The sequence below is a fragment of the Xiphias gladius genome, chromosome 17 (assembly GCF_016859285.1).
Source record: "Xiphias gladius isolate SHS-SW01 ecotype Sanya breed wild chromosome 17, ASM1685928v1, whole genome shotgun sequence".
Taxonomy (NCBI): domain Eukaryota; kingdom Metazoa; phylum Chordata; class Actinopteri; order Istiophoriformes; family Xiphiidae; genus Xiphias; species Xiphias gladius.
In genome coordinates this window covers 10,198,180-10,222,588 of record NC_053416.1, presented here as the reverse complement: position 1 = coordinate 10,222,588, position 24,409 = coordinate 10,198,180, and the positions used below count along the sequence as shown (strand labels likewise).

General features: G+C 41.3%; 2 protein-coding genes and 1 long non-coding RNA gene across 6 annotated transcripts in view; 1 reads left to right on the top strand and 2 right to left on the bottom strand.

Annotated features, from left to right (window-relative positions):
* Window positions 1-4,896, bottom strand: part of nsg2 (neuronal vesicle trafficking associated 2) — a 39,528-nt gene extending 34,632 nt beyond the window's left edge. The window contains exons 1-2 of the mRNA XM_040149869.1: window positions 4,798-4,896; window positions 4,205-4,373 (exon numbers count right to left, since the gene is read on the bottom strand). Of these exons, the coding sequence (XP_040005803.1) occupies window positions 4,205-4,333 (129 nt within the window). The 5' untranslated portion in view covers window positions 4,334-4,373; window positions 4,798-4,896. The remainder of the gene's footprint in view (window positions 1-4,204; window positions 4,374-4,797) is intronic.
* Window positions 1-22,423, top strand: part of LOC120802263 — a 171,716-nt gene extending 149,293 nt beyond the window's left edge. For 2 of the 3 annotated variants that reach the window (XR_005709209.1, XR_005709208.1), the window contains exons 3-6: window positions 13,966-14,201; window positions 14,835-14,903; window positions 18,710-18,784; window positions 22,247-22,423. This is a non-coding gene — a long non-coding RNA (uncharacterized LOC120802263). The remainder of the gene's footprint in view (window positions 1-13,965; window positions 14,202-14,834; window positions 14,904-18,709; window positions 18,785-22,246) is intronic. The other variant, XR_005709210.1, reaches the window with a different exon arrangement.
* cpeb4b (cytoplasmic polyadenylation element binding protein 4b) overlaps window positions 9,466-24,409 on the bottom strand; it is a 33,247-nt gene continuing 18,303 nt past the window's right edge. Inside the window, exons 4-11 of one of the 2 annotated variants that reach the window (XM_040149867.1) lie at window positions 23,745-23,795; window positions 17,924-18,094; window positions 17,592-17,681; window positions 17,087-17,205; window positions 16,802-16,916; window positions 15,477-15,658; window positions 13,918-14,189; window positions 9,466-10,516 (exon numbers count right to left, since the gene is read on the bottom strand). In XM_040149867.1, the coding sequence (XP_040005801.1) occupies window positions 13,962-14,189; window positions 15,477-15,658; window positions 16,802-16,916; window positions 17,087-17,205; window positions 17,592-17,681; window positions 17,924-18,094; window positions 23,745-23,795 (956 nt within the window). In that variant the 3' untranslated portion in view covers window positions 9,466-10,516; window positions 13,918-13,961. Of the gene's footprint in view, window positions 14,190-15,476; window positions 15,659-16,801; window positions 16,917-17,086; window positions 17,206-17,591; window positions 17,682-17,923; window positions 18,095-23,744; window positions 23,796-24,409 lie in introns of both variants that reach the window. The other variant, XM_040149866.1, reaches the window with a different exon arrangement.

Sequence of the window (24,409 nt, the reverse complement as noted above, 5' to 3'; positions counted from 1 at the left end):
TGGTAACAACACGTTCAGCTTAGTACTACAGGTCCCAGAATTCTGTGGACAGCAAACACTCATTGAGCAGCTGTTTCGTTTGAACTGTTTAAAAATGCCCAACAGTCGCTGACAGCACTAACCTCAGTGACAAAGGCATTGCGTTTCCTGAGACTGCTTCACAATAAAAGCCACCAACCGTTGAACGTTTTTAATGTGAAGCAGCAGCAGTGGGAAAAGTTCGTTTACTTCACAGAGCTCTGATAGGGCTGTTGGAGAGTGAACAGGTAACAGTGAGGCTAACAGTCATGAGATAAAATTAAAAACAGCAATGATGGATTACATGCATGCATTGCTTTATGTGAATCCCTCGTGCCAGCGCTGAAGTGGCAGACTCTGCCGCTTCTGTAATAATAGAGTTTTTATTAATAGGGTTGCACTGATCTGACTTTCCCAGTCCCGATACAGCGACTGATACCTGGGCTTTGGGTATCGGCGGAAACCGAGTACCAATCCGATACCAGTGTTTTAATTAAAAAAAAATCTTCAAAATTAACAGGAATTACAATCCATGTGTAAACATTTTACTGCAGCAACAGATTAGTCAGGAATTAAAGTTCCAGTAGAAAACAATAAAAACTGCATCAAATGAGAGAAAAAATTTAATCATTTAATCACAAGATAGACTAAGAATAGAAGTGAATAGATCTACCCTATTCTCACCAATACCCGATCCAGCTATTTGAGTCTGTATCGGACTAATATCCGAGATCAGTATCTGATCGGTGCATCCCTAGTATTTACAGAATGTAATCAACGCTAATCTCTGTGACAAAAACAAAGCAGTTTCCTAAGACTGCTTCACAATAAAAGCCAGCCTGTGTTTCGCCAGTTGATGTGAAGTATCAGCAGCAGGAAATGTTGGGTGAGCGTTAACAGTAACTTACGAGGTAATACTGTTAACATCGAAATGCCAACAAAATACTGCTACATGTTGTTATTAAAAGACAGGGGAGTGTGATCATCCACGCATACAGTGCATAGGAAAAAGTACTGTGTATAGAATTTTCATTAAATGAATTTGGGCTAGCCGTCATCAACACCCCCAACACTCTCATGTCTAATTACAGATTTCATTATTTCTCTTTCGCCTCTGTTGCGTTCATGCATCACTTGCCAGGAAGACAAATTCTCAACCTTACAGCTGGAGACAAATCCAGAGATTTTGCAGCAAATTGACCTTTAAAACTCCCACACTGTTCCATTTAAGAACAAATGGAGCCATCTGCATTTACACAATTATTTATTGAAAAGACTTAAGTTGTCCATGACAACCTAAACCGGCGTACCCAGCGGCTGAACTAACAGTTTCTCAGTCCTGCGAGCAAGTGAGCAGCACACCGAAATGTGTATCAGCTGTCAGCGAGTGTATCCAAAAGCAACAAGCAGCAACAGTCTTTGTGCCTGCGTCTCCCCAGGCGCGTAAAAATTCACAGAGAGTCACTGGAACAGCAAGAATTCTTCTCTGACCCCTTTTCCCTTCAGATGTCAACGGCAATAACTCACTGGTATATCGCAGGAGCTCATACTCCATCCAGGTTTTTTCTCTCTGTCTATCTACCTGTTCTGGTTATCAGTAAAGCCAGAACACACACACACACTTGAGCAGTCACTCAGTACACTGACACCGTGTGTTTGTGTGTAATTGCGCTATAATCTCAGCACAATGGCAGCTTTGACTACGGTATATGGTGATGTTCTTGAGTCTAGTGGGACTGATTTAATCAGTGTAAAATGACTGACAGCTCTATGAATGTCATGTCATGAACTGGTGGCTACTGCCTGAAACGACTTGTAACAACACACACACACACACACACACACACACACACACACACACACACACACACACACACACACACTCCTCCAAAATGCACGCAAGCACAGTTGTTAATGAAAGTGCAAGCACGGCTTCCTGTGTATGAGGGAGAGTGTGTGTGTGTGTGTGTGTGTGTGTGTGTGTGTGTGTGTGTGTGTGTGTGTGTGTGAGCGAGTGTGTGAGCGAGTGTGTGAGTGAGTGCAGTGAATGACAAGTCTCCCCACTTAACAGGTATATGAAATAGAAAGAGACTGTGCCTCCCTCAGCAGAATATGCAATGAGCGTTCAGGCTGCGCTGCTTGTTTCTCTCTGCAGCAGTGGCAAGTGAACGACCGTTTTAGGGATTATTTTTGAGGACTTCTGTGAATCCAAGACAATAAAACCCACTTGAAGGGCTTCAGTCCGGAATTAGAGTAGGCGTCCACAAAATGAAGAACGTGACCCACGACTCCTGTAAAATGGCATTAAAATGGTTGTGCTTCTTGAAGGCTGGCAACTCTGGTCCTTGGCTGACAAAGTGATAGGTTTGAGGTCTGCTGTTTTTCAAGGGTCTCTTTACTTCCTCACTGTGTTGTATTCCTTGTTTTTCCAGTGACCACTTCGAACTTAGTTAAGCAGAGAGAGGCTGTTTTATGGGATTTGTTAACAAAAAAAAAAAGATGATTTATTAATGGTGATTTTCATTATCAATTAATCTGTAAATAATCTTTTTGATCAGGTGAATGACTGTTGTCTATTAAATGTCGAAAGTTTCCGGAGCCCACACTGGAATGTTGAAACAGCTTGTTTGTCCGACAGTCCAAAACTCAAAGATATTTAAAGGTATAGTCTGACATTTTTGGGAAATACACTTATTTTTTTATTTTTTTGCTGAGGGTTTGATGAAATGATACCACTCCCATGTCTTTACGGTAAACATTAGGCTACAACCAGCATCCAGTTAGCTTAGCTTGGCATAAAGACCGGAAACAGGGGGGAAACGGGTGGCCTGACTCCCCTGGCCAGATGCTGGTGGTAGCCTAATATTCACCGTACGGACATAAGAGTGGTTTAATCTAACTCGCAACATGAAAGCGAATAAGCATATTTCCAGAAATGTCAAACTATTCCTTTTAATTAACAACAATCTGAAACAGCCAAAAGCAGCAAACGCATTTAAGAGGCTGGAATAAGAAAATGTTTGGCATTTTTTCTTGATAAACGGCATAAATGATGAATCAATTATTAAAATATTTGGCAATTATTTCTCTGATGGTCCCACTAATCAATTAACCAACTAAACATTTCAGCAGCATTGTGGTGCGTTTGTTGAAGTCATGTTTTCCCAAGAAGTTCTAGTCTCCCTTTCTTAGTCCAAATGGCAAACGGCAAATCTCAAGGAATCACAGTACGCTTGTTCCTACATGAACATGAATGATTTAAATCAACAACGTGGCGGAGAGGGGGTTGGCATGTGGGCTTATTTCCCAAAACGGATCCATATTCTGTAACATTATAAAGTGGCCGAATCCTGTTTAGAACTGAACTAAACGTCCCGTTAGACTCTAGGCGGAGTGTAATGGCACAAATATTTTTGTATGTCTGTAATCCTTCTGATAATAAGATGAGAACTAACTAACTGGTGCAATGATGTTATGATCAATTTTGCCATTTCATTTTGGAGCCCTACAATAAGTAATTGATTGAGTAGCCCAGAGTAGAAATATGGATTCACACAGGTGCCAAATGAAGTCATTGAACTGTAACTGTTGCCTTGAAACAAGCCAAAAACTGAAACACAATGGCTGAATTATGAAGCTTCCATGTGTGCAAGGAGCGTTGGCGAGCTTTCTCATTGTCTAAATCCATTAATTTTCCTAATATGCAATCGGTGCAGCTCCCCGTCCCAACCCCATAGAAACACCAATCGGCTCTCCGCGTTGCAGTGCCACCATGGTAACTGGATTAACGTGCGGCGGTGCACTTAGTACGGGATGTCGAGATGATAAATGACAGCCTGTCTGGCACCAAATCTGTCTCCTAATCTCAGCTGGAAAACAAAGGACATGGCTGGGAGACAACAGGGATGAATGAATGTGTGAATGAATTAAAGAGTGTGTGTGTGTGTGTGTGTGTGTGTGTGTGTGTGTGTGTGTGTGTGTGTGTGTGTGTGTGTGTGTGTGTGTGTGTGTGTGTGTGTGTTGGGGGGGGGGCCGATTCAGTGTAGAAGGGTTCGAGGGTGGTGTAGTTCAACGACATTGAGTTAATAGTAACAGAGGAAGATTCAGAAAAGCCGATAGCTGCACAAGCGAACAGGAAAACTCCCTCTTTCTCACACAGTCAGACAATCGGGCTGTAGTCTCTCACCTTGTCAGGTGCTTGGCTCTGGAGGCTGCCAACATCCAGCGGAGTGATGAGGGGCACATTCTGAAAGCCATCCTCCACGCTCACAGGTTTGGCCCCTTTGTCTTGAAGATTACTCCCCAGTTTCACCATCTTTCACTGCTATATTCCCTTATTTCCCCGAAGACTGCTCCTGAATAGAGGGGGTGTTGGAAAAGGATGGTTTTACCTCACAACCTTCCAGGTCAATGAAACCTGGCAGATGCCTAGTTACAGGCTATTTGATGAAGCAGCGTTTAATTAAATGATGATAATGATTAGGATAGTAGCCTTAAAGTACACAATTAACATGAACAAATGTTTTTAAAATTACTGCTTTGTTGAAAAGCGCAAATTAAATTGCGATTAATTGGATACTGATTAGAGGAGCAAAACACTCCAAAAAGAAATTTTTGTTTGCACTATGTACACACCTCTGACTAAAAAGGAGCTGAAACCAAACAGAAAGAAAAAAAAATACCTCCGCCATTTAGCATCTTAATCAATCACACAAAATTAACGAGAGAAATTTTGATCCAAAGCGGGTAAAAAAAAAAAAAAAAAAAGCGGTTACTCACAGTGGATCGTCCTTGTCCGTCCGTCCGTTCCCCCGTGTGCTGCGGCAGTGTTTGTGTCTGGACAGAGGCGGAGGAGGGGAGCGCAGATGAGGCTGGAGGCTGCGCCGCTGTGTCGCCGCCGCTGCCGCTGCCGCTGCTGATGCTGATGCTGCTGATGCTGATGCTGATGCTGCGGGGAGGCAACGCTGCACCGCCGGAGACGAACTGGATGTCTGGCGGCAGGTTTCCTAACGGCAGGCAGCCCAACCCCCTAATCCAAAGCCAGCCTCGCCTTCGCCGTGTGCTGCTACACCCCGACGCTGGAGCTGCCACTAGGGGGAAGGATTTTTTTTTTTCTTTTTTCTTTTTTTTCTTCCCTTTCGGGAGTCTTGCTTGTTTGAGCAAAGTGAAAGCCGAATTAATGTTGCCTTTCACTGCCTCTCGTAAAGTAGTGCACTCGCAGATATAATTAGTGTTAATTATGATACCCCCCCCCCAAAAAAAAAAATCAATTTGTAAATATATGCTCCATTGTAAAAGTTGTAGGCCTATACTCGTGTTTTATTTTAATAACCTGGGCTGTTACAGAGCTTGATTCGAGTGTCTGAATTAAGAGAGCAAAGTATTGTGAGGGAGTCAAATTTAACCAGAATTAAAACAGGAAGTACATGAGTCAAATTTAACAACCAGTAGTAAAATGAATCTATGTCCTGGGCAAATATCGATTTGATGTCAGGGATCTGCTCCTCCTGGACGTTTTTTCACACTTCCCCGTCCCGGTACAACATGTCCCACGGCGCGTGAAAGCAGCGTAGGACATGTGACGCTCGCACGGGCTCTTCCGGTCCTACGGCGCCATCTGGCGGTTGAGCTAGCGCCGCACAGGCGAGACTTGAGGGAAGCTGACGTTTGCGGAGGGCGTGTCTGTACGTCGATACATCTGTTATAATCTGGCTACGGGTGACTGAAACCATTTAAAAGGAGTGTGTGTGTGTGTGTGTGTGTGTGTGTGTGTGTGTGTGTGTGTGTGTGTGTGTGTGTGTGTGTGTGTGTGTGTGTGTGTGAGAGAGAGATTTATTTGAGACAAGTTTTTTTTTTTTTTTTTTGGAAGTAATTAGCGGTTAGGAAAAAAGAATAAGGCAGGCTCAAATATAATATAATAAAAATCAAAGCAGCTGGTAAATGCAAGGTTACAAAAAGAGGCAAATGAGTGTTTGATGGAGAGACTAAAGTGTCCTGTAATTTCCTCGGGTCTTAGTTGAGAGGCTCTGCAACGGAGAGGGACCTGGGCAGCGTGATCCTTCAGCATGGTCTGTTTAAACAACCCCCAAAGTCCTCGGGATTTTAAAGTGGCCATCGGCTGCCCTGTCTCTTTCCATCAGACTAAATCTCTCTCAGTGAGACGTTTAAAGAAGAACCGTCAAGTCCAGATGGGTGTCTTCTCTCGTTCTCCTTCTCCCCTCTCTCCCTCTCTCGCATGACCCTGTTTATAAGCGCCTCTTACTCTCCCCTCGTCCGACGGACATTGTGGCCCGGGCGATGCGCGACCCGCGTCTGACCTACAGGCAGTGCGCCAGTCCAAACCCACGGGGGGGAGGCGGCCGCCTCAGGGCGCAGTCCGTACGGTTGTTGCGGCGGCTCTGCTCCTCACCGCGCTCCTCCAGTGACAGGCGCGGCGTCGGATCCGTGTGAAGCCGGTCCCGCTCCCAGCCGTCTTGCCTTTGTGGACCTGCTCACCAGGCGCGCTCCGTGTTCTCATCTGTCCCGGGCCTGGACCTCCGCTCCCGTCTGCTCTCCTGGACGAGGAGCGCGTTGGCATGCGGAGGACGGGGAGGACGAACTTCTCTCCCTTGCCGGTGTCCACGTGGGACTTCCAGGACAAAACGACGTCTGATGCCGTTTGCCGCCCCCCCTTCCCGCCCTTCTTGCTGAACCAAACAACTCTTTGGACAGAGACTACGGACTAGTGGCCACAGAGAAAAGTGTCCCTCCCCGGGTGGACAAGTTATGGTACCTCTGGAAGACCGATGGACTACAGCTTGGCATTCCCGCAGTTAACAGCGAGCTGTCCTTCCGCCCCATCTGTTCTCTAGGAACCAACCTGTTTGGTTGATTAGCAGGAAGAAAAAAAGAAAAGACTGATTTTTTTTTTTTTTTGGAAGTAATTAGTGGTTAGGAAAATCGCACGCTCAAATATAATATAATAAAAATCAAAGCAGCTGGTAAATGCAAGGTTACAAAAAGAGGCAAATGAGTGTTTGATGGAGAGACTAAAGTGTCCTGTAATTTCCTCGGGTCTTAGTTGAGAGGCTCTGCAACGGAGAGGGACCTGGGCAGCGTGATCCTTCAGCATGGTCTGTTTAAACAACCCCCAAAGATTTTAAAGTGGCCATCGGCTGCCCTGTCTCTTTCCATCAGACTAAATCTCTCTCAGTGAGACGTTTAAAGAAGAACCGTCAAGTCCAGATGGGTGTCTTCTCCCCCTCTCTCCCTCTCTCGCATGACCCTGTTTATAAGCGCCTCTTACTCTCCTCTCGTCCGACGGACATTGTGGCCCGGGCGATGCGCGACCCGCGTCTGACCTACAGGCAGTGCGCCAGTCCAAACCCACGGGGGGGAGGCGGCCGCCTCAGGGCGCAGTCCGTACGGTTGTTGCGGCGGCTCTGCTCCTCACCGCGCTCCTCCAGTGACAGGCGCGGCGTCGGATCCGTGTGAAGCCGGTCCCGCTCCCAGCCGTCTTGCCTTTTGTGGACCTGCTCACCAGCAGCGCTCCGTGTTCTCATCTGTCCCGGGCCTGGACCTCCGCTCCCGTCTGCCCTCCTCGACGGGGAGCGCGTTGGCATGCGGAGGACGGGGAGGACGAACTTCTCTGCCTTGCCGGTGTCCACGTGGGACTTCCTGGACAAAACGACGTCTGATGCCGTTTGCCGCCCCCCCCCCCCCCTTCCCGCCCTTCTTGCCGAACCAAACAACTCTTTGGACAGAGACTACGGACTAGTGGCCACAGAGAAAAGTGTCCCTCCCCGGGTGGACAAGTTATGGTGCCTCTGGAAGACCGATGGACTAAAGCTTGGCATTCCCGCAGTTAACAGCGAGCTGTCCTTCCGCCCCATCTGTTCTCTAGGAACCAACCTGTCTGGTTCCTAGAGAATTGACTGATTAGCAGGAAGAAAAAAAGAAAAGACTGATTTTTTTTTTTTTTCCATTAGTTTGTGTCAACCATTACATTATCTCCCATTTTGAGGATCTCAGATCTTGAGGGACAGCGAGTTGTTGTTGTTGTTGTTGTTTCTGTTGTTGTCGTCTAGTTGTTTTGTGCCATAAGGCGACGCAGCAGATTTCCTTCGTCTGATTTTCTGACAAAATCTGACAAGCTCCCCTCGTCTGCTTATGGAAATGAACTTTTTTAGAAGTTATATTGCCAAGACGTTTGTTTTTGTTTTTTTTCTTTCTGGTAATTTCTCTTTAGGAGTGTCGTGCTTGCATTCCTATTAGTTGGCGTGGAGAAGATCTGCATTCCGTTAATCCAGCATCAACATCCCAGACAGTGACTCCTCTCCCTCTCTCAAAGGGACCACTGGGTTCTTCTCACCTGGAAAGGGTCTGGCCGCTCCTGCACTTTGTCATCAGTTCAGACAGAACATGGCAGCGGGTTAAATGAGCGGACAGATGTTCGCTGAGGTCGCACCCGACAGTGCCAGATGCAGCCAGCTGGTGGTGTGACTGAGGCGTCAGTTGGGCTTGTTCGGTTTTTTTTTTTCCTGGAACTTGAGCAAACGACAACACGTGACCCGGTCAGCCCCTCTTTTGCTTTGATTGGTAGGCCGCATGCCTGCCACTTATTGATTCACTGGGCGAGTGAATGTGTGATTCGGACATGAGCTTTGAACTGAGATTGTACCATCAGTAAGTGGCGTATTAATTCTTGGAAGGAGGAGGGGAGAGAGTTACAAGTGCCTTACTTCATTCAGTGGGGCTACACACACTGCTTTTACACATGAATATGAATTGAAAAGATGGAAAAGGAAAGATGTTGAAAGTTCAGATTTTTTTTTTTTGTTTTTTTTTTTTGTTCTACAACTGTGGTAGGACAAAAAAAACAACTACTAACTGCTAAAGCGTTACTTATACTATTACAGAATGAAACCAGTTTAAGTTGATAGGATATCAAGTCTCTGTGGCTTTAATTTTACTCATTCAAAAAAGTGGATTTAGTGTTAAAAAGCAACGTATACAGGGAGCGGCAGTACACCGCGACGTCACTGTTGGGTGTGCTCGCATGTGCGGCGGAGCACACTTTTTGACCACATCCGGCAGTGAAACACCGCCTTTTTGTTGAGTTACCAAACCTGCATCAAAGCCAGTCTTAAGCAGGCAGAGACCGTCGGGAAACCCGCTCCATTTGTGTTTTTTTTTTTAAGCACAAACATGTATCTTTTACCCCTCAACATTAAAGGTCGACAACCATGAACATGTGATGAGCCTCTCAGATTTACAGCCAAAGCTAAAAGTTTAGACTGACCGCTCACGCTTGTGGTAATACCACGCTACACGGCGACGTAGAAAGAAAGAAAATGTGGCAGGGTCAGGTAGCAGTTAGCGAGACCTTCGTATAGCAGCAGGACAAATGTCCGAGACTTAACACAAAATAAGCACACCAGGCATTTATTTTCATCACAGTTAAGATTTATTTCATTCAACATTTCACATTACAAATATTTAAAAATTATGCATACTGTTATAAATAGTTGGCTGCAAACAATTAAATAACATTAGATTTTTCTTTTTCGTTTCACTAGCACTTCTACAGACCAACTCCTAGAAATATGGACATATCCGTATTACATAACTTAATTAGAAAGGAAAATACAAAAATAGGAACTTATAAAGTGAAATGACAATAAAAATTAAGGTGATATCTTAAGTAAAAAAATGCTATTAATAAATACAACAACCTTCCCATACACAGTTAAAAACTATTGAAATCTTGCCATTAAGTAACATCATTAACAGACAAATATTTAAATATTTATTTTCCTTCAGAAAATGTGAACCATATATTGTGGAGCACAATATAGCAATTAGTAAAAACTAGACACTTTAACATATTAAAAGCTTCACCTCAAAAATATAACAAAAATCTGATCAAAATTATAAAAATCAATTATACATTCCAATTAAAAATATACCAATAAACAGCTAAATACATTGTTGACCTAATAATTACAATGCAATCAATCACAGTAGCTTAAAATAAACAAAATAAGCAAATGAGCACAAACCTTTAATGTTTTAAAAATAACTTCAATTATTTATATTAGTACAAATAGTTGATTTCTTTTCTTTTTTACAAACACCAGCATGAAAAGGATTACAATAACAGTAGAAAATGACTGTGAAAAACATATTAACATCTTCTTTAATTAAATGTCTGCAATTAAAAATGGCATTAAAGAATTACATTGCAAAGAGTCTTTATCTGGAAAAAGGTTCAAAAGAAGTATTGCACATAACAACTTGAAGTTAACTTGCAACATTTACCACATTCAAGTCTTTAAGCTCCCCTTCCTCCAGATAGGTCTATATAAGATCACCTCGACAGACAGCGGGGATGAGTTCTCAAGTCTTTTAAACAGTGTTCTATAAGGATGCTCAAAGTCATGCACTGCCAATTCAATTTAAAGTTAGATTCTGTCTTGTTTCTCGTCTTATCTCTCTGTCATGTGCATCCTGCAGAGGTCTGCGAATGGGGAAGCAAGGAGATCAACACATGTGGAGGGGAGAGGGAAGGAGGGTGAGGTGAGGTGAGAGTGGGTTTGGGGTGTCCTTAACAACTTAATAGTTGAGAAACATTTGGTGCACACCACAACAATTAATTTTAATAGCTAATTCATGTACTTGTCATTTTCTCTTTTTTTTTTTTTTGTCATGCATGCTAAGGATTACAATAGGTGCTAGTTGGCAAGTTCAAGAATATATATATACTTTTTTTTTTTTTCAAATATTAAAATATCTAAACACCAAACATCCATTCTTGTGATACGAGATTCAGCGTTAAGCTTGAACCAAATTTTGCATTCTCCTTATAATAAGTTATACTCCATCTACGGAGAGGAAACCAAGACCGAAGTTACCATTTCCAACTAGTGTAGCCATGTTTAGAAACATTAACATCAATTCCAAATTACAACTTGTTTGTTTTTTTTTTTTCTCGCCATGCTGTTATTGACCAGATTGACTGGAAACGTCTCGTGTACGAAAGGCTAAGACCGAAAGAGCAATACACTTTGGTCTCTCCTCTGCAGATCTGAAGTCGCATCAACACAAGTGCGCACTTAGTTGTAAAGATTCCTCAGCACTGAAATGTATAAAAAGCATAATTGAAAATAATATATATTGAAATCACTCAACTTTTTTCTTAAAATGAACATTTCCATATATGCAGATCTCTCAGTAACAAAAGTACAAAAGCTACCTTTCACAATGTGAAAAATTGAGGTATTGCAAAAAGGAGTTTCCCCATTTGTGAAAAATGTGCCTAAAATGACTGTTGGAAAAAGAAAAAATATTTAGAAAAGTAGTGCATAATAAATGTTTATATGTGCATGACAAAATAATTTAGCTAGAAAACACTGTACCAAAAATCAGCAGGCCATGTATAAAATAATCTTTTTTTCATCTCATTTAACAGCAAATTCTTCACAAAGTGTTTTAACTTCTAAAATGCTCACCCACCACACCCACAAAACTAATGTCCAGGGTGCAAAACTGGTGTCACGACACCATGCCGATATGAGGATTCTCACTAGTGTGTATAATCAAGTTTCTGTACTAACTCCCTGACATATTTAAATGCTCGGCTAGTAGGATGCCACTGAGTGACCTAAAACGTCAAACAAATGTGAGGATTAGTTTTACTTTCGCTGTGTGAATGTGCACTCTATGTTGAATTTTCCCAAACACGCAGACCTATGTGAAATAAAAAGAACTAGTGTCTGCCAGCGTGCACCTCCATTTTGAGCTATGGAGAGTGTGAGGCCTTGTGTGCGTGTGTTTGTCTGCAAGCCCTGTTGCTTTCCCACTGTTGTTCTAATGAGTTTTGACTGCACTGTCAAATACATTTTATATTATATATATATATATATATAAATATATAATATTCATATATATATTTATATATATATATGAATAATATTTATATATAATACTCAAGGCCAATCTTTGGTTTGCTGGAGTCCATTGGGGCTTGACAGTTAAGTAAAACTGGGTAGAAGTGACAGATTTTGAAAAATATATGAAAAACATCCTTGAGGAAAAGAAAAGGAAAATACAAATAAAAACCTAGATAAGAAAATGAGCTACAGCATGAACCACTACTGCACAGCCATCTTTGGTTCCCAAAAGCCACTGGGTAAAACCGACTGGACCTGCAATCTAGTTATCAAGAGCAAACTGCATGTGGGTCACAAGTGTGTAGTAGTAGAGCACACTGCAGAGACTATCTTCATTTATGCTTCAAAAACACTGGATGCTGAGTTGGATTAACTTGGCAGGAGAAAGGATAGAGGGTTCGCCGAAAGGGCAGATCCCCCTATGACTCAAATGTGTGCTGACGATTTGGAAATCAGATAAACTTTAATTGCTTCTTTAATTAAATGTAGCTGACTGTTGGATGCAAAGTAGAACTTTCTCATTAAAGACTTGGGAGAATTGCACAAATGCATTGAAAAAAGAAAAAGAAAGAAAAAAAAAAAAAAGAACAAAGACAGGCAACTCCTGTTTGGCGGGAGCCCCGTGAAAACTGCAATAAAGGCGGCAACTTGACCAGCCTTCTCTCGAGGAGTTACCTTAACCTCAGTCCTGAAAGATCTGTATCCATGCTCCACTGTGTGCAGACACAGAAAGTGGGTTTTGATCCGTGAATGAGGCCCTACCCTCTGTTAGCTGCTAGCTTAGCAGCAGAGGCCACAGGCAGACATGAGGAGGGGGAGTGGGGTTGGATTTATCTCTTTACCAGTAAGCCCGTCTGTCTCTCCTGTAGCCTCCCTACGCCATACATTCCCCTTATACACTGTATACTGTACGATGCTCTGCTCTGTCCCTAGCACAACCCTGGGTTTGATTACAAAAATATGGAGGTGATGAAGCAAGGAGTACAAAACTGTACCAGTCACATCACACCCTGCCTGTTGCATCACTTCCCTTTGATTACAGTTCTAAGGGAAAGGAGAACAGCAGCAGGTGATAATGTTTTCTTTCTTGCTTTCTTTCTTTTTAAACCTGTATTCGGCACATTAGCAGCTGAGTTTGAGGTATTAGTTTTTGCATGTCAAAATGGAGATCAAAACCCAAATATGTGTTGCTAAAATTTTGTTGTGATTTTCAAGTAACATCAAAGTATTTGTATGGTCTTGGAAATCATAAAAAGAGGTTGAAAAATTTTGATCTGGGAGGAAAAAAGAATCTATTTCTTTCTGCAGTGGGCCCTCTCTCTTCTTCAAAGTTAATTAAGATTCAGCTTTGGTTAACAACTAAGGGTCTCATATAGTGTGTCTGCACTCCTTATATTGGAAATAAGTGCACTCTTCTTTAGCAACACCTTTTCAATTCACATATGCTCTGGAGCCTCTTGTATCAATAGAAAACTTAATCACACCTCTCAGAAATAAATAGCCAATGAGATACTGTTTCAACAGCATTTGCTCTGGAGACTCGAACAAAAAGCAAAACAAAAAGCAAAGCTCTGCTACAAAAGAAGTCATTCAAATGTCAAATGAAGAGTATTTGTTTTGGGGCCTCTTGTATCAAAATTAAAATCAAATACATTGTTTAGAAAAATATGCCAATTGAATAGCAGAGTACCATATCACACCTCAAACTTTCCTATATATGTATTTTTTTTGAGAACTAATAAAAATATTTCAAAAATCAAACGCATAAATAAAATCATTTTACACATCTTTTTTCCTTGCTGGACATATTTGGATATAATTCCAGTTTTTCTTTTCTATTTTCAAAATATAGATATATATTAACTTAAAAAAAAAAAATGAGAAAAAGGTTCGGTGAAATTAGAGCAAAAAGGAACCAGCAACAGAAAAGTGCATTTATTTGTACAATGATTTGCGACTCCTGCACTACCTGCCCTCCTGCTCCTCTGTTGCCTCTCCCTCTCTGTCATCTGCTCAGTTCCAGCGGAAGGAGATGTGACGGGGTCGGTCGCCTCCCTCCTTCACCAGGGGTTTGTGAAACTCTCGTCCGGCGCGCGAATGTATGGCCGCCCAGCAGTACTCGCAGTAGTACTGCAGACAGGTGACGTTGGCGCAGAAGAACGGTGCAAACTTCCCGCCGCAGCGAGTTCCCTGGCACTCATCGCACAGCTGGTCATCCAGCACGTATGGCTTCACTTCCACCTGCAAACAGAGGTTGGAATTATTTAATCACCAATATTACTTTCTTTACAATTCCTGTTTCTGTATCCTCCGGTTCTTATATTATTCAGTGTCTCATAAGATGTTTTTCAGCATACGTACTTGTAGCAAATGAAAAGGATGGCTGCCTGGGAGGTAGACTATCTATCTGACAACAGCTTTATTTGGAAAATGTATCAAGTATATGATTTCTATTTGGTGGACTGCAACATAGAAAACTACTGGTATTGTTCTTTAACAATTCAATTCCTTACAGGTCATTATAAAATATACCTGAAGAGATTTTATACGATTGTTTCTGACTTTGAAATTATTAACCAAATGAAGAAATTTGGGGATTTCAAACCCCCTTTCAAGATCATACCGAATTTCAAAACACCTCGTACTTGCTTTTTCAACTGTTCTGTGATGAAGGGTTCTGCTATTAGCAAGTGAATGTCACCAAGGCACCAAGTCTACAAAACCTTCACACCAATTAAGCAAATGAGAAAGAAGCGTACTTTTATTCCATTATTTCATATTATTATTTTATCTCTACACTAGATATTTCTGTTGGATTTCTGCTCAAGTTATCTTCTTCACTCACATCTATTGTGCAAATGTGAATAACAGTTCTGTCAATTACAGGCCACCTTAAGCTGTGTGACAGACCTGCAGAGTTCACTATTATTCCTTTGCTGCTGACATCAGAGGGCGGTAAGTCATTGTTAGCTTTAGCTCGCAAGTGCGTATACACCATACAAGTGCAAACTGTTGAGATTCAAGATTGGCGGAGTGCCCCGACCATTTTCACACAAGATATACATCTGACACGTCACAGGTGTAAATACTAAAATTAGTGATGAATATATTCCATTCAGCTGTTTCAGTTCTAAGGTCTTGGTATTGCACATTGTGGTTCACTATCATCACTTACTGCGACACTTAAATAGAATGGAGCCATCATTACTGGAACCTTTGCTTTTCCTACTATGACAAGTCAATATGTCTGCTGTGCCACTAACAACTCTGTCTGTTCCTGTTAGTTTACTTCTCAATGTTACTGTTAACAAACCAGTGCTATAAATAAGCAAATTTGCTCATCCAACTTACCCTCTACTGTAGAAAAGTAAGGTTCAATAAAAATATATAAGAAGGAAGAGACATTAAATTCCTAAAGTCATTGGAGAGAAACGGAGCAGGAAGTGACGTGTGGGGAGACAAATGAAGAAAGAAGGGGCCTGAGAGGAGAGGCCGATAAATACTGAGCTCTCTTTTCTTTCCGCTCACCCGTTTATCGATTTCTCCATGCTGCAGCTGTACAAAGCGAGCACTGATAGCAGCAATGTAGCTCTGCTGATTAGAGAAGGCGACCCGCCCCGCTCCCTTGGGGTACTTCAGCTCAGGGTCTGTGTCGATGCCAGCGTAGCAAACTCCACCGTACAGGCGGTCCATTATCATGGCCAGCTCCACTGCAGAGGGTGGGGGGGGGGACGACACATAGAATTAGCTGAGCAAAATATTTACAAAAGTGACTTTCACGCACAGAGGTAAAAATGAACATGAACACAATCACAAACATTTCGGCAAAATTGAACGATTGCGTGTGCACACACACACAGGCCTAATACATAAAATACACAACTCATCCCCATTTAGGCAGTGAACACAAACACGCCAAGCTGATGAGGATTGTTTGATGGGGCAATTATGAGGGCAATGCCTTTGGACACCTGCTAAAATGGCGGCAATAAATCCCAACACATTTATTCACAGTCTTTATTGTGTTTTTCTTAATAGCAGTTAACAAAGGTGGAGACTGGGGGACAATAACCCTAAAATGTATTGTTTAGCTTTACTTGTTAAAAGAACATAAGTGAAATGGCAGTTCTTATTTTCTTATGTTTTTTTTTTTTTATCATCATATAAATTTAGACCCAAATATGACAGTGTATTAAAAAATATAATGCACCACACAGCCTTATATTACCACAACTACAGCCCAGAAGTCTAAAGCAAAACTACCAGCAGAGCAGACAACATGAACACGCACTACACAATACTGGTATCAGGATAAAAAGGAATTTAATATTCTACACAGCACAGTGCGCTTCAGAGTACTTCCTGTTAGGACCAGTTTAGGTCAGCACCTCTTTTAGCTCTACCTTCTAGCAGATCTCATGTTTACTATGAACACTAACTGATCGCATTGCGATGTCTTACGGAAAGAAGATTTTTGCCTATAGCTGGCACTTCAAAGATTGGGAAGAAATGAAGCGTAAGAAGTGAAGGATGGCTACTTAGTGTTTACTTATTTGTGGATAACGGTAGATAGGATTTGCAAATTTATAAAATGCAAGTATTGAAAAAAATAAAATAAAATGCAGAGATGTATTGAAAAGGTTATTGAACAAAAGGAAAACAAAAACAACAGTGAAAACATTCTAAAGGCCTTTTGATAAATGAGAAAATAACAAGCACACGGGATTCTGCCCGTATATACTGTGCGTATATACTACAAATGTTAGTGTTGTCATTATAAACACATTTGTTGTTAATTCACTTGATGGAGAAAGACCCTTATTTAAAAAGAACAGCACAAAAATGAAAGATACCTGCACGGAGCGGACGAGGGACACCTCCCACAAAGATGGTTTTCCTCGGGTCCAGAGGCTGAGATCCATCCATCACAAAATCGCTGTCATTCAGGTTCCATGGGCGAATCTGGACCTGTCAAACACAAAACCTACAGGTTTTAGCTCTAGAAATAAATAGCACTAAAGTCAAGTCAAAATCATAACCACAACCACCTTTTCCACTAAACACAGAGTTTAGTGGAAAAGGCTAGACATTTGAGCAGATTGGTGTGTTTGTGTGTGTGTGTGTGTCTTTCCACTCACCGGCTTGTCTTTGATGGTGGGGCTGGACACACAGAGGTACAGCTTGCCGTCCTCCTCGATGCAGGCATCGATCAAAGCCTGCACTGAGCTCTCATCCTGGAACAGTAGGAAGGCGTAGCCTATACAAAATACAGCAGGGTTATTCATGCTGCCGGGGACACGAAGAACAGACAAAGAATCATGTTGGAATTTATTGCGCTGAGTGAGATGTGACTGAATGTCTGATCACGACAGTCTGCATTCACAGCAGGAGGCCATAATCTTTTACAAACAGACAAACAATCCAGACACGGTTAACAAATGCTTCAGAAAGTAGCCTGAAGACAAAACCGGACTGCACAGATGCAAACCTATTGATAATGGTATCACATCATCTAAAATATCTGGCTTTTTCTCATGCGGAAAGATATTCTGTCAATTTACACCAGAGACACAGAAGTAATGTTTGACAATTATGAGACAGTGGAGCACACTATAAAGAAGCTCTGATGACAGTTCCACATACCTTTGGGGGGAAAATAGGATTTGCTCTCAGCTTTGTGAGGCCAGTCCACAAACAGGTGCCCAAAACGCCGGAAACTGGCTGTTATCTCATCTGAAATAAAGCAGAAGACAGAATGCATACTCATTGGCAGTCCAGAGGTTTTTAAAAGACAGCATTGGATACAATTGACAGGAAAAGATTACACTTAATGTACAGTAAGATGCTTAACATGTTTCAGGTCTAACCGTAAGGTGATGTCTTATAGATTCCATCATCTAATTTTAAATCATTACCGATGATGACTAAAATGGCCTAGAAATTAAAGCCTTTTGATTGGAGTTTAAATATTGTACCTTCATCTATATCTGGGGGCAGTCCTCCGACAAAGACCTTGCGTGAATAGCGTTCCACGCGCTCTCCATTCTGGTGTGGAAAGCAGTGTGGCGATCCCAGTCCGGCAAGACCTTGATCGCCACGTTCATCATCAGGGAAACCATCCTCCATGGGGAAGAGAGAGGAGTGGCCTGAGAGAGAGAAGGAGAGGAGGAGGGCAGGAGAGGTTTATTTACTGAGTAGAGAACTTGGAGTAAAGACAGTGGTGGAGTCAGAGTTGCCATGGTAACACTAGGGCAGTAAAGACCACTTTACATTAGCACTATAATTTTATAACACGTTTTGTCATGCAGCTGACGATGGGCAGAAGTGGAAGAGGCAGAGTATTTCTTTTATATTTTTCTTGATCTGACATCATTTACCCCATAATTTGTGTGTTTGTAGCATGTAATGGACATAACTAGGGATGCATTAAAAACATACAACATTTCATCTATTTCCTTGAGCACTATGTGGCTTTAGTACCATCAGGTGAGAAGAAGTGTCAGTATTTCTATAACTCTTAAACATCTGAAAATGCTGCTGTCTGGGGGGAAAAAAAAGAGGAAGGGAGAGAAACAAATATAGCCATAATCCTGTCAAGTCAAGTGGTTATGAGTTCATTCCTTGCATGGAGAAATTACAGTATGAAGGTACGTATTAGAGTCATAGCCAAAGAAATTGGACTGAATGAAAACAGAACATAAGAAGAGTACAGAATGTCATGTTATGTGTTATTCTGACTAGATTTATTGATTCCTAATTAGGTATCATGACTCAAACACGGCCAACAACTGTACTGTCTATGGAGAACTGAAGAAACACAGCGGTCCTCTCAGTGAGTGAGTATAAATAGTTTCACAGTGGACTGTGCATGTGAGTGTTGTAGAGGGTAAGCCCTCCCTGGCCTATTCCTGCTCCCATACAACCCACTCTGAGCTGCTTTATAAAGATTTATGCAAGGGAGTTAGCCTCAGCTTACAGTATGTGATGTGTGTGAGTATGTATGAGTGTCTGTGTCCGGCAATGTGCCTCGCCATGTGTCTGTGCTTCTGTTGCGGTGTGTGTAAATCACATACTATGAATTGTATTCAAGTTGTATTGTCTGACTTAAAAATCTTGCAAAATGTGTGTCAAGATGAGAAAATGCAAGCAGATTCAAGCATAATGAGAGAAACACACACTAAAGGATGAAAGATGCATAAGATCACTTCACAAGCTTGTAACAATGCTCAAATACTTGGACAATCATGCAGACAAACATGTCACTTCAATGTACAGATACAAAGCACAGGGCCGTTCAAAACTTATATGAGCAAATGAACAACAAATCAACGCCCCATAAACAATAATATCATAACAGCAAAGTTTAACATGACAAAATCTGTCAAAATGTCGAGACATACAGAGCTGAATTTATGCTGAAAAAGACATCATCCATGATTTTATGTTACCTCGTCTCCTGCTATAATTCCTGGCTGCATGTGGAATAAGGACAAATCATAGGAGAGGATAATTATTACAGATGCATAATACACTTTATCAATAAAAGTGCCAGGTGGTTCATGACAATGGAGGGATGTTCCTCTGCCCGCCTGCCCTCTATTTTATTAATCAGCTTTGAATCATAATTAAAGTAAAATGGGGGTAGTTTGTGGGCCAACATTTCCGTAGATTGCTCGCAACTTGAACATGTCAACAAAAAAATGTATTTCAGTGCATTTCAAAAAAGGATGGGGACATTTGGCAAGTTTCAAGGTGGACACTTGTTGCCCGGCTATTTATACAGCACTGACAAAATAAAGTTGCAATGTGCTTCATATCAAAAGAGATAAAGGACACTATCAGAGGACACAAAGATGACAAAGGACAGATCAGTATAACAGAAAGCTCAGTAAGAAAGTAACAATAAAATAATAAATAATAATAATAATAATAATGATAATAATAATAATAATAATAATAATAATAATAGCAATAAAAACTTAAGTAAACAGACATTTGGTTAAGAACATTAGACAAAGCAACTGAGATAAAATGTATTAAAAAATACAAAATCTAAAACGTTTTTTCAGAAGTGATTCAAAAACTGATCCTTTGACTTTGCTGACCTGAGTTCCCCAAGCAGGCCATTCTGAACCCTAGTAACCTTGACAGAAATAGCACAGTAACCTTAACCCTTCCCGGAAAATAAGAAAGTCATGAGGCCCCCTACTTAAGCAAACACAACTCCTAACATACAGCAAGCCGGAGAAAAAATTACAAAAAGGAGCTTTAAAACTTTTTTAAATCATCCTTCTGGAAATAAATAAGTGATCTACAGTAGTGCAGTAACCTACAGTATGTATCAGGTAATTGTGAAAGCTTTTACTTATTCCTGTTCCTATATTGCCGATGACATTATCTAAATGCCTCAGTTCCTCTACAGAAATATTCCTTCAGTGTTACAAGCCTTGATGTAGTTGCGGATGAAACATTAAAACATTGAAAATTAGCTCTAGATCACATACATTTAGCATTTTCCTAATTTTTGCAATGCTACTTCACAAATTAAACATAGGACTAGAGCAGCTTCATATATGTTGATAACAACTGATGCTTTAGTCAAACTTCCAAGTACCTCAAGACAGGCTTAATGTTCTAAATTTATGAGCCAAGGTCACGTTTGTAAGCCCCTGCAGACGAAATGCAAAAAAAGGGAGACATGCACAGAAACATGCTCAGGGCCAATCACGAGGACAACAGCTTCGTTGGAATTTAATTGCAGAAATAACTAGGTACTGTACATAACACTGGCTAAACAGCTGTGCAGCTTATCCAGTTCACTTAGCTTGACTAAAAAGTACAACTGCGTATCATCATGCAGAGCAGTGGAGGGATATATCCTGCCTTCTAATTATAACCCAGAATCATATTAAGGGAAAGGAACGTAAAACAGAAGAAATTAACCAAGGCCTGAACCTTGAAACACACCATCTTACACCAGTGGTAGTCTAGTACACTTACTGCTTCAGTGAAACAAGACACTACCCTACACAGCATCAAACGCTTCTTTAAGTTCAAGCAGCACTAACATCTGCATAAGAATTGAACAAGATCATGTACAACCCTGATAACAGCAGATTCCGTCACTATGATCCAAGCTTCCTAGTGGCAGTGATTTTGTTAGATTCTGTTGCTGAGACAAGTGTAAACGAAGCACCAGAGTGGCTACTTAGGGAGGGAGTGAAACTTCAACAATACACCGAGTGAAACTGCCAGAAGTAACAACAAATCGGTTGCCATTACGTGTTTCTGGATATGGCCAGCCATGTCACAAATGTGGGTCACTTTACTTGCGGGAAAAGTTCAGTTCTCCTAAAGTCTAAACACAATACATTTATGACAGCGAGCATTTACCGTTGCCGCCTCCATTGTTTGTAGTATAAACACTATAGCAGCCCTGTGGCCAAGGAAGGCAGCAGTGGCATCAACGAGAGAGAGGGCGGCTGACAAACTCTCAAGTACATGCACAACTATCTGCCTCTGTCGCCTGAGTTGACGCCTGTTGAACTATCCACGTAACTACTATGTGCTCGTCCCATAATCATGGCAACCATAGTCCTAGGGTGGGAACGATGACTTGTCCTTTACAGGAGGGTCTTACAAATCACTACAACACCTTGGTTGTAATTTTTCCAACCAGGAATAATAAAAGCAGTCATTTTTTTTGTTTAATTCATGCAGAAAGAATTCCTTTTTCTGCCTTAAAACATGTCTATCAACCGTCTAACAGGTCCATCAGCCCACAATGTGCTTCGGTGTGATATGTGTACACAGGAAGACACTCTTTTTACTAGCTCTACTTAATATGCTCGCTGAGAGAGACTTTTTCGTTGCACAGAGCTGAAGTGAAATTAATTAAAATGTGGACTCTGGAGAGACTAAAATATAGACCCAGCCAAAACTGTAAGAATAAAGAGAGGATGAAGAAATGGCCAGAACACACAAGCAATAATCCTCTGCTCCCTCAGTGGACTTTCCAACCCAGATGGACATTAACTCTGGGGGCGGGAGGGTCAAAGAGAGCTAGAGATAGAGAGAGAGAAAGAAATCAGATTGTGTGTGTGTGTGTGAGAGAGAGGAGAGAGGAAATAGATTGGAAGAGATGGAGAAACAAGCTGATAAAAAGCTGTGTGGAGATGAGAGAAAATGAGAGTGAGTGAGAGAGAGCAAGAGAATGGGGAATGCAATCTGTGTATGCTTATGAGACGGGGGGGGGGCACCTCTATCCACTGCCTATCCGCTGGCACCATCTGTTTCAGGGCTTGGTGACAGCTCCTGACCATGTGATCTCACCATGTGACCCAGCAATCTTGTGAAGAAACTACTGGCCTGTCCTGTTTTACATCCTGGCCCAAGACCAGAAGGCAAAAGCTACAACAACACAATTACACAATTGTAAAGGGAATGAGTGTGTGCAAGGGCAAGGTAAAATAGCTGAATATTAAACTGCAGTACATGTCAAAGGGATTTGCCAGTTTTGTTTTGTTTTTCAACCATTTCAGAGAGGCAGAGTTTTTTATATACAATTTGAAAGGCATTCTTTTATTTAGTGCAACCCTACCTGTATTCAAAGAGTCAGCACTCAAATTAAATGTCCAATATGTCTTCATATTTTCCAGACACACAGGTATGAATGATTGTATTCAAAAGTAGAAAACAAAGTACAAAAGAGCCTCACATTTTGAATCAAAAACCCTATTATGAAGGGGCATCACAGCAGCCCAGTGTTCCAAGACACATACCACATAAGCACAACACCCCTGATTTGAATCGGGCAGGAGACCTTTGTTGCATATCATCCCCTAAATATTATTTTTCCGCTTCTCTACTGTATCTATCAAATGAAGGTAAAATGTCCCCTGAAAATCTTCAAAAAGGCCTAAAATCTAAATCTCAAACAAAAAACCTTAAAACCAGAATAAAAGATATTATTTACAGGACAAGAAGGTTGTGGTACACCTACAACAAGTCCCATCCTGAGGCCATTTTTCTTTCTCATTTTATCCCTCAGCCACCCCACCCCCAGCCCCACCCCAAAAATAATCTCACCACTTATTTCCTGGGTTAAAAAAATCACTACATTACATCATCTCCCCTTCAACTCATCCTCTTTCATTCCACTCTTGATCCATGTATTTGTTTAAGGGACAAAGCAATATCTGCAGTCACAAAGGGAAAGACCCAACAGAAGCTACAAAACTAGATGCAAAGAGGGTGGAGTGTGGAAATGGCAATTTAATTTTATGTTGACATTACAAAACAGAGGGTCACAGAGGGGACACGCACAGTGTTTTAGTTGGATTCAATCCTAGGCAACCAAGTGCAGACAGGGCTCCAAAATCACCAGACACAAAAGTCAAGGTTATTTAGCATCCCTCCAACTATCTCCACCTACTGTACTTAGGGTCACTTGGCTGAGGAAAAACTGACCGGATAATCCTGAGGGAGCATGTTTTTAGTTCAGGAATTAAAAATGATCTTGTTCGTTTTTTGAACTTTTTGTTTAGCCTGTCACGTAGGTGCATATTTTCAGATTAATGGCTCCATTTAAAAAGTGATATCCTCTTATAAAATGCATGACTGCTTGACATTTAGTCACATTATGTTTTAAAGGATTTCCGATTAATTTTAATTGAATTTGTCAAAATAATCATCTATTACATTTTTTTAGACAAACTATCACTATCATAAATTTCAATCTCTAATTTGTAATGTTAGTAGACCCTTAAAAAACCATGAGTAGGTTACCATACGTACCATTGAGGGGCAGGGGGTTGTCCCCGCCTGGATGGGGGAACCCAAGACGACCTGCACAGGGAGACACAGAGCAGAGAAATTTAACATAATGGGGCCTACATATGACTGAATGTGATACATGGAGGGATAATGAGTTTTAGTCATTTGAATACAGTTCTGATATCATTCATTTTACAAGTGGAGTGGAGTGAGCAACTTCTTATGCTGAATCCTTCAATTCTATGCAAATCAAGAGTTTCTATGTTAACCGCATAACCTCCAGAAAACATCCCGCACATGGCTTTTTTGAATGAATGTGGAGATTGGTATTTACAGTCCATTTTCATATTTAAGAGAAACTAGTCTGTGGTGAAATGCAAATCATAAAATAGCAAGCACATAAAACAAACAATAAGAAGCAAGGTAGAACCACTAATGCTATCAATTAAGCTGATCCCGATTTGGCAAAAGGTTGTGACCCTGATAATGCTGTTGACTATTTCTACATGTGCAGAGATTGACTTTGTAGATGGCCTCTATTTGAATAATTCTGCACACAATTTAGGGCACGTATTATACAGAAGTGTTATGTGAGTATATGGCATTGTGTCCACATCAATCTCATTAGAGATCTGTTGGACAACAATCTCTCTCCCTCTCATCGACCTCCATTTCCCTATCTGTGC